The 14,051-nt window shown below is 33.6% G+C and overlaps 1 protein-coding gene across 2 annotated transcripts in view; it reads left to right on the top strand.

Annotated features, from left to right (window-relative positions):
- Window positions 1-14,051, top strand: part of LOC134539682 (DNA ligase 3) — a 454,246-nt gene that overhangs the window by 355,770 nt on the left and 84,425 nt on the right. For both annotated transcript variants that reach the window (XM_063381877.1, XM_063381878.1), the window contains 4 exons: window positions 4,031-4,162; window positions 6,005-6,084; window positions 6,172-6,249; window positions 9,156-9,324. In XM_063381877.1, the coding sequence (XP_063237947.1) occupies window positions 4,031-4,162; window positions 6,005-6,084; window positions 6,172-6,249; window positions 9,156-9,324 (459 nt within the window). The remainder of the gene's footprint in view (window positions 1-4,030; window positions 4,163-6,004; window positions 6,085-6,171; window positions 6,250-9,155; window positions 9,325-14,051) is intronic.

The raw sequence follows: 14,051 nt of genomic DNA on the forward strand, positions 1-14,051 counted from the left end.
AATAGCAAAAGTGATGTAACTGAGAGAACAGAAATGCTACACACATGAAAAGATACTCCCGGGTGAATGACCCTACTGGGTTGTGAACAATTGACGGGTGGGGATTTCCCTCCATGGTTTCCACAGGGCCATGGCAGAGTTGTCAGATGTACAATCTAGAAGGTATTTGTACCTAACAAAATTCAGTGGTATGTACATACCCGTTACCACCGTACCATCGCAAGTTAGAATGTACGCGAATAATATCATTTTTATTATCTTAAATATTATATATCTTCCAATATGAATAATTCCGTTAAAATGCCCTCGACTTTTTTTTGTTCTAACACTACAATATTGAAGTAAATATATGTAGTATAAATTACTCTGCCAGTTCAGCGCCCCTCCAAATGCGGCGCCCGGGGCACAAGCCCCGTCTGCCCCCCTCTAGTTTCGTCCCTGTCTGTGAAATGAAGGCTTCCCGTGATACAGACTTGCATGCGTGGGGTCGTGGTGTATCACACACGAGGCCGTGCATTTCTGCGCGGGAAAGATTTCCAGACCAGCTTTGTGTGTTAAATCTTTTGTAGCATTGTCTGTGTGTCGTGGTCAGCTGGGTTTGTTACTTCAGGCGCATGTCCACCGCCGGTGTGGAAGCAAACGCTTCCTGAATGGCCCGGTCGAACAGGGTAATTAATGATTTCTCTTGCAGACGGCCGCCAATCACAAGGAAGCGATCGCTAACACGGATATACTTCATTGCAGTCTGTGATCATCGATCAGTAGAGACCTGTAAAATTCGCAGATTCATTTCGCGATAGGATAGAGTCCAAATTTTTTTGACATTATTTTGCTTCAGTGATTGGGCCACAGTTTATCTGAAGGACTCTGGGCCAATGAAAAATCTTTAACAGAAGAATTAGCGAATCACAATCATTCCAGTCAACAGGTGTTACGAGTCGGTAACCAATCAGCAGATGTAATTTGCACGAGTGCATAGAGGATCATGGAGTCTATCCTTTAGGGATTTGAAATCTCGAATTTTACAGGTCTCTAGCGATCAGATTATTTCGCGAAAAATACATGCCCCCTAAGCGTACATCCTGGTCGACGTCATTCCTTAGGGCCACACTAAGTTGTAAACGATGATATAAAAGTTATACATTAATATATAATGTGACATAGTGACAAGTCCAGTGAGAGGGTCCGGATTTAGCGTCCGTTATAAAAACTGGAAGATAATGTGTTTACATGTATAAATGCTATATTAACCATTAGTAGCCATATCTATTTTGTATTGTTAAGTAAACTTTCTAATTAGTGCTCAATATTATTACTGCACAAAATATTTTAAAAAAAAGTACAGTCAAAATAAAAATAAAAAGATATCTTTGGAAATTACAAAGTTAAGTACAGTGAAAAGCATTTGGTCTGGCACATTCCATGCCGGCTTATCGAAAGTGAGTCAGGTATTTAACGAGTTCACTGTATGTGAAGATGTGAAATGTTACCCTCTGGAAAACAGGTAACACTGTTTCTGAATTTCTGAACCATCAGTCTGGGGCGTCCACAGGACCAGGCGACACAGACAACAGCCAGAAATGCTACTGTTTGGACCCCAGGCTGGCCCATCTCATTTTTAATATTGTTGCTAAATTTATGGACATTATTTGGGAAAAGAAAAATTTTTATGTTTTTTTTCCTACCGTGCAATTAAAAGTGTTGGTCAAATAATTTTTCAGTTCATGATTTATTTTCCTTGCATAATAATGCGATTTTAAAGGAAATTTTGACTGCAAGAATTTATAAAACTAACTCAAGATTAAATTATAAGGAAATAATACAAAAAATTTTCAAAATAAATAAGCAAAATGATTTAAAAATTTAAGTTTCAGATAGGCTTAAAAAAATTTGTTTTAAAGAGTTTTTTTTTTTTTTTTTTTTTCAGGGGGATTGGTTTGCGGGGTAAAATATACGTACACTGCTTAGACACTCTCCCCCCCCCTCCTCCCCGTAATACCACTCTTCAATATGTCATACCTCCGTTACAGAGCCCTGCAAAGTCTAAGGTTGAAAATTTGACAGTGCAGCAAATCCATAACATAATGTTTTTGATCAGGTGAGTTGTAAAAATTACAAATAAATCCCTTGTTTACAATTGATCTCTTATTTGCTCATTTTTACATTACTTACTCTGAAATGGACTCCAAACACACCAAATTTACTAATATACATTTACCTCTTGATAAATCTATCACATATGATAAAATTTTAACTTTTTGTTGGGACTCATTGTGCACAGGCATGCAAGTGGCAAAGGTCATGTGCGGATTAGAGAACATGCTTATCCATAGAATGTCGGATAAAAACATTTCACTGCACCATTATTTTTTTTGTAACAAAAACCTATCATGCTTCAGAGTTTCTACCGACCAGGAATATTTACAAAAAATATCAGGCAGTTGAAAAGCTGTCTTAAATACCTGAAAACACAGTGAGTTTGAGACTATCTTAGTTATGAAATTGTATCATTAATTTTTCATTTAATGTAGTATCTCCAACTTGAAATGTATTTTTAATTTATCTAATGTATTTTAAATATAACTATTAAATTGTTAAAAATAATTATCTGAATTTACTAATATTAATTAAACACAAGGTAAGGAAAACATGTTTTAATTTATAGCATAATCAGTACCTAGGTTTCAAAGTTTGAGTCAACAAATATGTTAGATTTCGTCAGTAGGCAGGCAGTGTTGGCTTTGTAGTGTTGATGGAACTGATAACAGTGTAAACTTTATATTGTCAGGAAAACATTTTATAGCCAGTTCTGCACAATATGTTTTTTCTTGACATGTGTTTTAATAAATATTTTTCTTTCTGACAGACTGATCAGACAGGGAAAAAAATGTTAGCTGGGACAGGGATAACTTGGAGAAATTGACTGAAGTAGTTTTGTAGGAATCCCGTAGGTACTCCTATTCGAACTGAAATATTGTTGAATTTTTTTTGCATTGAAAAACTGTGTCTTAGAAAACTCTTGAACAAAAATTAGTTTTGCATTTACCATTTTTAACAACTCATTTGTGTTCATCCCGAGAGAGTTTACAAACCAAAAATGATAATTAATTTTCAGTTTAACACAAATTTTTCTGCAGACATGACTTTTTTTCTGTTCACAAGTAACTGAAAATAAAGGTATGAAATAAAAGAAAAATTTTAAACACAGAAGTATATATTTAAAAATCACTTGAGGGGTCCATGAGAATCAGGCAAAAGTGCATTTTTCATAGAATAGGAATTTGGACATTTGTGAGTAATATGGTTGTAAATTTACCTCTGCAAAATCTTCATGTTTCATTAACTAGATGTAGGTCTTGTATAGGTCCTACTGAAATACTCAATTCTCCCCAGGGGCATTATTTACCCCCCTCTTCCTCAAAATCCAACAAAATCTATCATTTCCACCAACAAAAGGAAAGAATTCAAAAGCAAAAAGCAGGAAAAGTAGTTCTAAGCCTCCCCCCCCCCCCCCGGCCTCCTCGGACAATGAAATTCTGCTTACACTCCTGAATTCCTCCTGGCTGTAATTTCATGTGAATTTATCTACTTAATAAAGGGCTATTAGTCTAGTAAATATTTAGTTACTTGAAAACACTCAAATCATTGAGCCTGAAGGTATCATTAACAAATTCAATTGGGTGTTAGCTGTGTCCAGATTGCTTCCAATACCTAGGGACACCTGTATTTCGCGATTTCATTTCATGTCAAGGTATTTCACAAAACACTGTAGCTTTATCTAAGAGTCATGGCAAATTGTGAGGGTGCAGCAGTACGGTGACCACATTCTCATTGGCCCCGTCAAGAGCGGGACGACGCCTCTCACCGACCTCAGCCAATAACCACAGGAGAAAAGCTACAGTATTTTGTGAAATACCTTGACACGAAATTGTATTCGCGAAATACAGGTGTCCCTGCCAATACCTTGTCATAACTCTGACAGTCAAGAAACAAATAAATAAATAATAATTTTGAAATAACTTTGTCCCAGTTGTTTCGAGCCGACCAGGACGAGATGCTGGAGGACTTGGAGAAAGGCGACGTGGCCGAGACTGTCAGCACTTTTTTCGAGAAAAGCAAACACTGCCAGCCGGTGAAGAAGAGTGCACTTACTCTCTACGAGGTGAGACTAGTGAGAATACAATTAGAGAAGAAAATCAGAATCTGCTTTTTCATATTTTTTTTATTTTGATCTCATTTTGATGTGTGACATCTTATCTCTCTGTATTCGGAATTTGGTAGGAATAAATTTTGTGAATGGAAAAAAAAGTGCATGGAACGGAAATGTATAACCACAGTGCTGCCATCGGTGGCGGATGGCGCAAAAAAAATTCACAACGTCAAAGGGAAAATTTTATAGTACCTATTAACTTTTATAAGAATGTTTAAAAAATTGGAAATATTTTATTAAAATTCCTTGTGAAAAATCATGTCTAAAGCTGTGGTTTGGTATTCATTTCAAGTCTTTTTTCACTTTTTTCAGGGCCATTTCATATATATATATATATATTTTTTTTTAATTTTGGTCCTTTTATCAAATTATTCAATAGTTGATGTAGCTTCTCCAGCAAGAAATTCTATCTGCGGGTGCAGAAACTACGGTGATTCGCATCCAGTGAAAATCAATTTGCGTATATATTTATCACACTTAGCATTATCTTAGGAACTCTACATTAAATTTTGTATCAGATTTTCGTATTATCAATCTAATTGCAAAATGAAAAACAGATGAATTTGCTCGTTATCGAGGTAAGATGTTACACATCCCTCGCGAATACTGAAAGATTTGCGTACATGTTTTTTTTTCTTCCCCAATAGTGACTGATTTTTAAAAAATATTTTTAATGTAAAACAAATATCTATAATTTTATTTTAAGTAAAATATAAGGAAAAAGCATATAAAAATATCAGAAGAAGTGATTTATAATTTGGTTGGTACCCAGCAATTAAAACATGTCGTAAAACTATAAAATATGTTCCTGATGGTCAAGCATCCACATCTTGGTGATGTAACAGCAGGCCACCAGTGACATTCATTTTGTCTCGAAGATTGCGGGGGGTCTGGGAAAGAATGTGTCCGAGATCAAATTCGAATTGCCTCGGAGAGAGAGTCACTCTGCTGACTGGCTAGCCACTGGGGTCTTAATGTTTATTGTTGTTTTAACATCTTAGCTCTCGGTATACAACATTTTGTGGGAGTAATTTTGTGAATGCGACGGAAATCATGGAACGGAAATGTGTAACAACTTCCCACCTGTGGCAGATAGCACGAACCAAAGTTCACAAAGACAAAAGGAAACTTTATAGGATTAACTGTTAAATGAATTTTAACTAGTTGGGAAGTATTTAAATAAAATTTCTTGTCGAAATCGGGTCCAAAGCAAAGGTTTTGGTTTTTTTAAAGTAATTTTTTTTCTTTTATCGTAGCCGTTTCATTTAGATTTTTAAATTACACTCTGAAAATCAAATGATTAGTCAACATAACAACAACAAAAACAAACACATAATACCAAAATGCTATTTAATACACCATTTAGCACCGAAACTTAACTAAAAACATGAAATCAAATCAGCAATCTGAAAAAACTGTTCTCAAATTACAAAAATGAATTTTTACTAGGGTCTATACATTGAATTTAATTTATTTAGCATGAATTTGTTACCAAAATGTATGAACTTAATGGGTTGGGAAAAAAATTACGTTATTTTATGATACTGATATTTTTCAAATACGCCAAATTTGTTTAATTTGTTCTTATTCTTTGAGTAGTTCTGTTCTGTACATGTATATTACTAATGATTTTACTGTGTATATTGAATTACAAGAATTTTAAAAATATTTGTACTTTTACATGTCACCTGTTAGCTTAATGGTTTAAACTACACACTATAAATACACATAAAACTGCAGGTATGAAAAACTACGGTGTCAGAAAACTCAACTTCATTTTAATTTTTCCTTCAGGTAGATGAGTTTCTGGAAGAACTTGCCAAACTTACCAAAGAGGATGATCAGATTGAGCACTTCCAAAGAATTCTTCCCAGGTAAAAAAACTTTCAGTTCTTCTAGTTTTAAACTATGATTGAATTGGACTGAATCCATTACACCTAATTGCTCTTATTTGTTGACAGATGTACCTCTAACGACCTGAAGATGATCATCAGGCTGGTGAAGCATGATTTACGCATAAATGCTGGACCTAAACACATGTAAGCATTAAATAATTTTTGACGTGACGTCTAATAAATCGATGAACGCCGGCTGCACGCACGAAAAAGTGTCCCGTTATGCTCATTGTAATCTTGCGCCGCATCTATCTCTCTTCCACTCGACTGTTTATAAAGTGAAGTGAAACGTTAATGTGGTTTTTATTGCTTATTACAACAACAATTTCGACAACAAAGGTTAATTATTCTTGCATTTTAAAAATCTGATTACTAGTATAATTTCAAGTATTTATTCTTTTATTATTAAAAAAAAATTATTCAATTTTATTCATAAAAGTATTTCATCAATGTTTTGTTATGATGTTGTCACGTTAAAATATCGTCCGAAAACCTACTTTACACACAACCAATTTTTTTTTTCCTTTAATATAAATATATTTTACAATTACAGCTTTTCATGACAGTTTTGTTTAATGTTGTAATCTTTCTTTAATTTCTTGATTATTTTTTAATGTATACTGGGGCCATTCAATAATTGAAGCGAAACAAAATGTGTATTTTTACAATATAAGATTTACTACTTCTCAACATAAACCCATACCAATATTAATAACACTTTCCCAATTATGAACTAGTTGTTTTATACCCGATGCAAAAAAGTCTTTGTCTTTTTGTTTGAGATTCCCACCAATTCCTTGACATACTCATTGTTAGTGAACTTTTTCCCACTTAATGCCTCCCTGAGTTGACCAAACTAATGAAAATCCGAGGGAGCCAAATCTAGACTTTGGGGGAGGATAAGGTAGAATCTCCCAACCCATTTTTTTGATGAATACTTGGGTCAATTTGTCGATGTGAAGGCGAGCATTGTTGTGTAGTAATATCAATATCACGCTTTTTCTTTAAGATCCACAACGTTTTTCTCTCATTGCTGACTTTACTTTATTCGTCAGCCTGTCTGAGTTGTAGGCACTGTTTATTGTATGCTGATCTTCCAAATAATCACAAAGGACGACACCTATCTGAATTTCAGATGGGTGAGCTGATGTGCTTCCATTCCATGCTTTGTCTTTTGGTCTCTGGTTCGAAATGGTGAACTCAAGTTTCATGACAGGTTAAAATTGTGTTCAGAAAAGGGTCACCTTCCTTTTCATGCATTCTTTCTAGTCTGTATACACACTTTGAGTCTTGTTTCCTTGTTTTGTTGCGTTAACTCTTTCGGGACCCACCTTGCACTTGTTTTGCTGTACTTGTGCTTGTTACTGATAATGTTATGAACTGTGCCAACACTTACTGCAACTATTTTGCTATGTATATTCAACTGTAACACAACAAGTCTTCACGAATAATGTCGTCAGTGCGGGTTTTGAAGGAGTTGACACTTCAACTGGTCGGCCAGAACATTGCTCGTCAGTCACTGATGCTTACGACGTTTTTGAACTGTTTACCCACTTATCAAAATTTCCACAGTTTGTGCATTTTACACCTTACTGTAAAATCATTCGAAAAAAGATTTTAGCTGGTTTTTCACCTTCAGAAAGCAAAAAAACGGATCACTGGACGTTTTTCAACTAATATGGAAACTTCAAGCAGACACGCCATTCTTAAATGCAATATTGAGGTTATAAACAAAATATTTTTTTATTCTTCACCTATTCTCAGCTCATCCAAGAGATGCCAACCGTAAGTCATGAAAGTACAAAACTCCTCCTACAAACTGTTTTATTTCTACATCGATTTGTATCGTTAATTATTGAATGGCCCTTGTATCTGTATAATTACCTACTAACACATCAGTTTTAAATTTACCCTACATTATAATGCTATAGTGATTATTCAAATATGTGTGTGATCAGTACACTGTCAATTATCAGGCTGAGGATCAGTTATAGGTATCTTTGTTTTTATTTTTATGTATACTGCAACACATAGTAATATGAGTATTTCACCAAATTAAACAAATATCAATGGGTGACTTGAACATTTTACTCAAGTGAAGCTTAGTATACTAATTGTTAAGTGTGTGAAACATATTTTTTTAAATGTGCACAATATCCATCAAAGGATGTCCCAAGATACAGATTAGAGTTGTACACAGAAATAAATTTTTACAAAAGTAATACTGTCAACAAAAAAAAAATTACCGAACTCTAATGAATCAAATGGATAATTTTGAACAGTTAAGTAAATAAATGTCTAATGATATGTCCTGCATTTTTCTCCACATATTGTTTTTTTACACTTCATGTGTGTGATAGGTGCTGACACCGTCTCTAAAGTGAGCTGTTACATTTAAAGAAATACCTTATAAAATTGACTTTGAAAATACATACATTTTGCATTACATACATTTATTGTATTGAGTCTAGGGTTCCCACAAACAGGGAAAATGCAGGGTACTTAAATGGTGTTTTAACTTGGATAACACAGCAAAAATGACAATATCATAGTTCCAACACAGTATCAGTAATTTTTCTTTTTATTAAGTATCATAATATCTTAAAACGTAAATATGCATATTAATTAAAAATTTGTATGTTGATAATATTCCGTATCTGATTTTTACCAACATTAATTAAAGGGAAGGGATAGAAAACATTGTGTATTATTTAAAGAAAAAGTCTGGTATCTTTTGTTTTTTGACTGATCACAATAAGTATGCATCATTTAAAAGTTTGATCAATTAAAATATATATTTTCTTTTTGATACTGGCAGATTTTGCTATGTAATTTTGATGGAAATGATAATATGAAAACTTTAAATTGTGTAGGAAAGCCTTTTATGGTCAATTCTTTATGTTATGTATATTTGTTTTGAAATGTGTTTTAATAATGAAATGTAGCGTAATATTGCCAGGAATATCATTGAGATACGGACAGAAAGCTAGATGAGACAGGGAAAACTCAGGGGAATTGACTCGTGTAAGAGTGTGGGAGTGATGTTTCAGACTGGAAGCTGTACATCCAGATGCTTATCAGGCGTTCCAGACGTCTCGTGACCTTGGGGCCGTGCTGTCCAAAGCCACGACAAAGACTGAGGCAGGAGTCAGCTCGCCATCCAAGAAGAAAAACATCACAATCACAGCTAAACTCATGACTCCAGTGTTACCTATGTTGGTCAGTTTGTGTTCAAAGATTAATTTTTTTTTTGATGCACCACCTCAGTTATTACAAGCATATTCTCCTATTTTTCTTTCTTTGTGTTAATAAAATAGGTACCAAAGTCTTCTCTCAACGTCAGAATGCACAGAAATTTAGCCGACTACTTTAATTATTACAAGTACAGTCTCTTATTTCTTTTTTTTTAGTAAAATACTAAATTCTTCTGTCAACTTCAGACTCCACAAACTTTCAGCACACTGCTTGAAATACTATTACCAGCACATTCTCATATTTTCTTTCATTATATTAATACAAAAAAAACCAATGTCTTCTTTTTCAACTTTAGAATCCACAAACATTAAGCAGACTACTTCAATTATCACAAGCTTTTCTCCTATTATCGTTCTGTATTTTAATAAAGTACTAAAATCTTCTCAACTTCAGAATCTTCAAACATTAAGTAGACTACTTCAGTTACTACAAGCATTGCAAACTTTGCTTTTACTTCTACTGCTGTTTTTGTCTCAGCAGCCCTCTCACAATTCATGAAGCATCTGTAAGTTGTGGCCCTCTGCTGACTCAGTTTTCTAACTTGGTAGTGGGAACCAGGTAACAACTATTGACCAACTTTACTGGAAGTTGTTGGAAATGAGAATTTGGCAGTGTAATATGGCCATAACAAAATGTTTGAATCAAGTCAATTATAATGAAACATGAAATTCCCTGATTCGAGAATAGTCTCTTAAGCCTAAATTTGGTATGGACTCAAAACATAAAAAAATTTAACTATTTAATATTAGCTATGGGTAAATGTACCACAGATATTCAAATAATTTTTTACTAAGTAAAAAAAACTTATTTCACATTTAAAAGTACTTTCGATGAAAAAAATATTGTACAAACATTTTATAGTTTTAAATGCTGATATATATATAAATCATTCAATCTTTTTTTTTTTTTTTTTTTTTTTTATTTAGGGCGAGAGATATCTTATTTGAGCTTAACGTCTTGTTCAGAGCGAGGTCATTAGAGATTTTAAACTCTCATCAACATAGACCAGGAGAGAATTTGTTGGATTGGTTCTGCTACTTTCAGGAGGAATAATTTTTTTTTAAAAAAAATATATGGTCTGTTATTTGAATACATTATGTATTTAAGCATAATTATTAGTTTTCAAAAAAAAAAAAAACACTCAGCTCTTAATTGCTGCAATCCATTGTCTGTTGACCACTTATTGTATCAAAACTCTGAGCTTTGATATCTTTTTTGCAAATTCCGATTTTACCCGAAGCCACACGGCTGGACTGGTGGACCAGACCAGCGCTATGTTTCCCTTGCACCGACAAGAAACCCACGTGTACTACAAATTAATCTGTTGTCATAGACTGTGTGCTTTAAACATGTTGACTTCATAACAACCTTTTACAGTAAGATCCTCAAAGCAGGAAATGGACTGGCCGTACGGGTTACACAGTGCAAGGGAACCGAGTGCTGACTTTGCTTCCTCTAGACATCCAAGCAGCAGAGGGGAAATTGGGGAGAGAACATGGAGGGGGGGGGGGGGAGTGCTTGCGAGCGGGAGGGAGATACACGTCTGTAGACAAAGAAAAAAAACCAGTGCGGCTATTGCTGTGTGTATGGAAAGTTGTTTTCTAAATTAAATTAAAATTCTTTAATTTTAAGTAGTGATAGGCAAATACCAATTTTTTCGAATCCGAATCCTGAATTTGAATCCGAAAGTGAATCCTGAATTTGAATCTGTATCTCATAGAGTACCTCAAATATACCCCTCTAATCTAAATATATGTCTGGAGGGTTAAAAATTAAAAAAAATAAATACACAAGAAATAAAAATATTAACTATGGTATTGAAACATTCAACTCTTTAAATGTTTGTTTCAAAAACTAAGTTTCTAGAATAAATACAATTGTAATTTTATTTCCATAATTACTTGTTAAATTACAATATCTTGGGGAATGGTAATAGGCAGGTATGAAGAAAAAAACTGACCTTGCAAACTTTATATTTCTTCTTAGGGTTTTACCATGTTACTGGTGTCACTGTTTATCCGTTGTGTTCTTGCGGAACTTGAAACGTGTTGGGAACTTATTGGCCTTCCCATTATGGTTTAAAATACAGTCTAACCGTAGTATCAAGTTTTATCAAAGGATCGTGAAACTCGCATAATTGTCGCAATGTTTTTCTAGGAAATCAAAATTTGGAGAAAAAAATAATTCTGTCTTAAAAGTTGCATAATTTTTTTGGTCCCAATGTTATATTCAGAGCGCTTTGCGCAGTTAGTAAACATAACAGGATAAAGCACTGTGCAACAGGAATTGGTTTTCAAGTTGGTGTCAGGTAGTTTGGTAGTTACATTTGGAAAATACAGTAATTACAATTACAGTCAAATATGTTTCAGATGTACCTGAACAATACTGTTTCTCATCCAATATGTCAAATATTTTGGTCTCGCCATTTTCTCAATAACATATATGTTATTAATTTTTTTCCATGTAAGATGTTTCCCATAATCTTCTTTCCCCATATAAAATGGTGCATGTACCTATTTTAAAGTTTAAATTTATTATTCTTTCGAATATTACCGCTTACTTATTTAATAAACAGAAATACAAATTTGTCTGATGTGTAAATTTTCTTTTAAAGATGTTTTCAAACGTTATAACCTTAAGGTGTACATCTTTGTCAATGCTGTGTACTGCGTATATAAATGTAGCCAGCGCTAGTTGGCATCATTCATATTTGATTATGTTGATGCCCATATAGAATGCACGCACGTAATCAAATATCAATATGGATAGCTCACCAATCGCATGCAGTGTGCACGCTCTGTCCAGTACGGAGTAAACTACATTTGATAGTCCGCACTCTTTCGTGGTTATTTTGTACTAACGGCAATAGTTATGCGTTATTTCTGACTTACCTTCAGGTCACGGTTTTTGTTGTTTGATTAGAAGTTGAACCAAATATGTTTTTGTTTTATGACTTTTTAATTTCAATTGTTTGGTGTGCTTTTGTATAGTCTACTTTTTAGTTAAATTTTATTTCCATTCAATAGGTTTCATTTTTATGAATAACTTTACCCCAACAAAAATTACCTAGTGCATAAAAATTGCAACCCTTGATCAAATGTGAGATGATTATTCGATAAAACGTGGTAAAACAATCCTGAAGGGACCATAATTTTGTCTCTTTGCAATAAAGAAGTTATACTAATCAAACTATTACAAAATTTAATTCCAATTTTTATAATACTTCTAAATCTAATTCCAGTAAAGTTAAAGCTTGCACACAATTTTATACCGTACCACACAAATTTTTTCTTAGGTATTGCAAAATACATTTTTTAGGATGGCTGGGAAACAATTTTTCTGCGGTATTCCATCTAACAGGATTTAAGACAGAAGAAAAAAGCAAAGGTTTATAAGTTACTTACTAAAAGACATACTACAATCATCGATTTGGAAAAATAACATTTACAAACTTTGTTTCTCCAATAAAGAAAATCAATGGCATCAGTATTATTTATTATTTTTATTTGAAAATTCACATTTTTTTTCTTTACATTATTCTGCGATATTTTTAGTAACCGTTATTTACAACGTGTAATTGTTCACTGTTGAAGCAAAATCAACTTTGTATTACATACTAATCGTACTTATGTATTAAACAAACTACTTAGCTCTATAACTAACTTTTTGGGACCGAGAGAACTCTTTGTATTGATGAGAGTTCTTTATCAACAGGCATTTTATAAATTTTATTTTTTATTTATTTGATTTATAACATGCCACACCAACAGCACAAGGCTCCAACGGTAGGCACAACATGTAATACAAAACAAATACAGTAACAGGACAAAAACTAGAAACAAAACAATTATAAGAACAAACAAATAAGTAGGACAAAACAAAGACTAGACACAGTGCCGGTCCGATCAACATTTTTAGGTGGTGCGAGATCTAAAAGTGGCGCCCCTCTAATTAAAAAAAAATATTGTTCAATCAGTTGTTTTTTATTACACCAGAAAAAGCAGCGGCCTCTGATTACTAAGCCGAATTATGCTCTCAAAAATGTCAAATCGTAGAAACGTTCGTTTGACCAGGTTGTGCGAGTTCCTATATGTGATGTGGTGGACAAATAAAACATAATAACAACAAATATGATTGTCAACTTTTATTTATTGTGTGTTCCATGCAAACATTAATTAAATCAAATGAGTATGTAGTAAAAATATTTTTTAAAAAAACTTTAGTGCTTGCAATTTTTTTTTACCAAGTCTGAATAATTTCACTTTTGGGCAATAGCTTTTTCTATAGATAAAACTCCAAGATCGGACAGTCTTTCCTGACACATAACCGTTTCTTTCTTCGCGATCGGACTGATTTAAAAACTGGATTATTTAGGCTAGAGACGCTATTTCCTTAGCTGTAATTAGAGTTGAGGAAAAGCTACGGTACTGTTTCACGAATTCCGAACAATTTTTCAGTAATTGTGATGCATTTGGTAAGTTCATAGTTTCAGATTACAATGTTTACTTGAAATAATATATCATACCAATCCACCATTGTAATTATTAACTCAAATTACTCCATTTTCTGAATTAGCGGCAATGCCTCTGATGCTGCAACTGAGTCATTAGTTTCTTTGTGAAGATTTTGAACGGCTTCACGAACTGAAGTGTAGTTAAAGCGAACAGCAGAAAGACTAGAAACTCTACTCT

Source organism: Bacillus rossius, chromosome 15, assembly GCF_032445375.1.
Source record: "Bacillus rossius redtenbacheri isolate Brsri chromosome 15, Brsri_v3, whole genome shotgun sequence".
NCBI lineage: Eukaryota > Metazoa > Arthropoda > Insecta > Phasmatodea > Bacillidae > Bacillus > Bacillus rossius.